At 41.5% G+C, this 3,666-nt stretch overlaps 1 protein-coding gene across 2 annotated transcripts; it reads right to left on the bottom strand.

Moving 5' to 3' along the window:
• Positions 1-472: 472 nt before the first annotated feature.
• Positions 473-2,849, bottom strand: LOC125531419 (probable glutathione S-transferase). 2 transcript variants are annotated; one of them, XM_048695832.1, is made up of 3 exons: positions 2,526-2,849; positions 1,704-2,102; positions 473-831 (listed from the first exon to the last, which is right to left on the bottom strand). In XM_048695832.1, the coding sequence occupies exons 1-2, from the start codon at positions 2,835-2,837 to the stop codon at positions 1,713-1,715; spliced, it is 702 nt and encodes a 233-aa protein (XP_048551789.1). In that variant the 5' UTR covers positions 2,838-2,849; the 3' UTR covers positions 473-831; positions 1,704-1,712. The 2 variants fall into 2 exon arrangements, with proteins under 2 accessions (XP_048551789.1, XP_048551788.1); XM_048695831.1 differs by lacking the exon at positions 473-831 and having other exon boundaries at positions 1,625-2,102.
• Between the last annotated feature and the right edge of the window lie 817 nt (positions 2,850-3,666).

Raw genomic sequence — 3,666 nt, 5'->3', positions numbered from 1 at the left:
AATCTATTATTATGTATGTGTTAGGCAAAAGGTCCATCGGTTTATTCGGTGCCTGCGAGCACTATCTCTATCTCTACTTCTGACTATATCACATCTTGATGTGAGATATTATTTCACATCTAATCTAAGTGATGTCAGCATCATGTCACCACAAATGAACCACACCCACCTTATATCTTGTTTGTTTTATTAGTTATTTTGTTGTCCAGCCCAATACAAACAACCCAGCGAGCCAACCCCCTCCCCAGTGAGCATTTGTTAATGTTGTTGCATATGACAAAAAACTCAAAGAAAAAGCCTAAAAATGATTTTTGCTAACTAGTTACTGTTGTCTCATGGGCTCTACATCTGGACTTCCAAGAAAGCAAGCCTACATAGGGGAGTTTTTCTTTATCAAACAAAGCTGCAAAAAACATTAATCAATACTCTTGAATGGTACCACTAATTGTTTAAAAAAATGGCACTTTCTTTCTTTGCTCTCAATACTCTTAGAATTGTATAAGAAAAATGAATAAGGTAATTGAATGTTGTTGTGTTTTTCCGTCACAAAAAAAGAATGTTGTTGTGTTTGTTACAGGAGAAAAAAGAGAAAAATGTAAAAACCAAAAAAAATAGAAAAATGGTCTGATCTTTTTATACCATCAAACAAGAAGTTGTCTTATGCTTCTGTTTTGGTTAAATCTACATTGACACAATCATCTTCAGACTCAAACATCTTGAACAAAAAATGATCTCTGCCTTCATCAATACTAACGATATCTGATTCGCTTTGCTTGATATCCCTGTTGACACCCTTGTGCGCCAAAAGATGTGTGTTTTGTGCGGCACCCACTAACCACGAAGAGAAATGAATGGAGTTTAGATAGCTGTTTTTGCACCAATATTATAAAAATAATCTCAATAAAAATGAAAACAGCACAAGACATGCATGGCCTGTACAAGCCCCTTAGAAAAATAGAAAAAGGAACTGTGTAAGACATAACCCGTGCTAGCCCACCAAGACCAGTATGGTTTTAACAATAAGGTAATAATATTATCCACAAAAAGACTAGCTATCTGTTTACTGGAAATAGACCACCAGAGTACATGGGTCAAACCAATCAAACCCCCAGTTGATGCTACTGAGGTAAAAACAGATCACTGGTCCAATTAGAGATTACCTAAAAAAAAGTTACAAGAACGCTAAAAAGTAACTGCGTAAAAACTAGCTCCCAGAAAAACTCCCTGTGTCAAAACCATAACCTACGGACCTGTTTCATAACCTCTATAACTGAACGCTCTCTCCACCTTCTGTTTAGTGAAGAAAATTCAGAGAACATGTTATCTTTATTTTGACAAACTAGGTGTCATTTTAGACACACATCACGTACAACATTACCCCACACCCCTTGTTGAGCTACGACTGGGACAACAAAAGCAAACTGGGACGAAGTTGGACGAGTTGGGGGTTAAAGTTGCAACCAGGAGGACAAAAAAATAGCTGCGGCCTAGTTGCGAGTTGAACGTTGATTTGCAACTAGGACAACTACAATTACGGCATGTTTGCTAGTCGAGGTTGGACTTGCAATTGGGACTCCCTAAAAACTACAATCAAATCAACTCTAAGCACAGTGAAATGGAATAATAACTTGCCAGCTGCTACCCCTTATCATTTTTTAACTTATCTTCATGTTTATTCAAGCCACAAGCATGACAAAACCTACCAGATTAGACTACTTCTTGGCTAGATAATTGGGTAGCATGGACTTGGCCGCGGAGACGCACTTTCCCCTGATCGTGGTGAAGTAGGAGATGAGATGGTTTTTGTCCGGTAAGCATTCCTTGACAGCTTCATCAGCGTTGTAGTCCTTGATCCACCGGTGGATAGCAGGATACTCATCGCCAGTCATCACGCTCACCCCAGCGACCTCTTGCATCACCCTTGCCCAGCGAGACAGTAGGCTGGCACCCGCGATGTCGGCGAGGCCAATTGTGGCACCTCCGAAGAACCTCTTCTTGTTGAGCTGCGCCTCCACTACCGCGAGGTTCTCTTTTGCGTCCATAACAAAGACCTTCTGCTCCTCACCCTCCGTCCACAGCGCTAGCCACAACGACATCAAGCACTAAATGAAGAAAGTTGTCAGCAAGTATTTCAATTGGGTTACAAATATAAATATATGTCGCCTTGTCTTACTTTAACTATTGAAACATGAAAAATATATTCATATTGGTAAGCTGAAAATAATATCTTTAGACCGGTTAAAAATTACTATCTTTAGGTTGTAATGATAAATTATAATACGCATTAGTAATATATATTCTACAGTTGAGACCAATTCAATGTCCAACACAATGTGTATGATATACTTCCTCTGTACCAAAATATAAGACGTTTTTACATCTCAATTTGAACTGCAAAAACGTCTTATATTTTGGTACGGAGGGAGTATATATGAGTGGAGGAGTATCCTACCTAGCAGAACTGTTTTTTTTCGATGGTGGCAGAACTGATTTGAATTGTAAGAACAATCACTACACATGATTACCTTTTCCACAAAGAATTTGGACCAAAAGCGGGCCTCGGACCTTTCATGAGGGTCAGTCGGCAGGATGGGTGGCCCAGCAAAGGCCTCGTCGACGTACTCGACTATGAGGAGAGACTCGCAGACAGCCTTGTCCCCATGGAGAAGCACGAGGACCTTCTTGTGGACGGGATTGTGCTTCAGCAACAGGTCGCTCTTGTTGGTCATGTCCTCTAGGAGGAGCTCGTAGGGCACTCCTTTGAGACGCAAGGCGACCTCGGCACGGTGGACGAACGGGCTGCCAAAGCCTCCGATGAGCTTCACTGGTTCCACCATTATTGGCTGGCATATCAGATACACTTGCTAGGACATAGATATTTATAAGACACTGATAAGGACCAATTGGCCCAAATGGTGTGGCTGCTTGTTCTCCAAGAATGGTGGGGCCCTTCTATTAATTCTTGTTTTTCTAGTGTCATTTGGTCTTATCAGCTGCTACGGTCAAAAGGAGAAGCTTGGTTGCGAGGGAAGCTCTAATTAAAATGCTAATTGTAAGGCAGAGGATGCTCACTAAGATTGATGCAGCTGCAATCAGAGAGATTTATTTAAGCAGCTAGCTGATAATATAGTATAGAACACAGTGAGCAGATTAAAAATAGACTATAATCTAGAAGGACAATGACTTTGTTTGACTTGTGCATCGATATGTTCTAGTATATGTTTCCGAGGTGTCAAGTAGCAATGTCATCCACAATCAAGTTTCTTGATGGCAAGTTCAAAAAGAAAAAATCTTGATGGCGAAGCTGATAAAGAAAAACAGAGCAAGGAGAAACAGTCACACCATCCTTCAGTAGAAAGCAGAGCAAAAGGAGCAAAGCAGAGCAAAACACATGTGTATCGTGTTACATCGTCAGCAAAGCGGAGCAAGGAGCGTTGCCAGCATGTCGACCATACAGTCCACAGCTCGTAACCATATTTCTCTCACCGACGAGAGTGGGACCCATAGGTGGATCACTTCTGATGCACCGTCGCCATCGCCGGGAACATCTCCCGGCATGCCGAGAACATGGCGACGAGCATGCCCCTGTCCGAAGGACACCGCTTCAGGTCCTCCTCCTCAACATAGGCCTCCACTTCTGAAAATAATTGAGTATGCATATCAAAC

Source organism: Triticum urartu, unplaced genomic scaffold (genome assembly GCF_003073215.2).
Source record: "Triticum urartu cultivar G1812 unplaced genomic scaffold, Tu2.1 TuUngrouped_contig_706, whole genome shotgun sequence".
Classification (NCBI taxonomy): Eukaryota; Viridiplantae; Streptophyta; class Magnoliopsida; order Poales; family Poaceae; genus Triticum; species Triticum urartu.
Note: the sequence above shows the minus strand (reverse complement) of the source record. Positions and strands in the feature narration are given on the sequence as shown.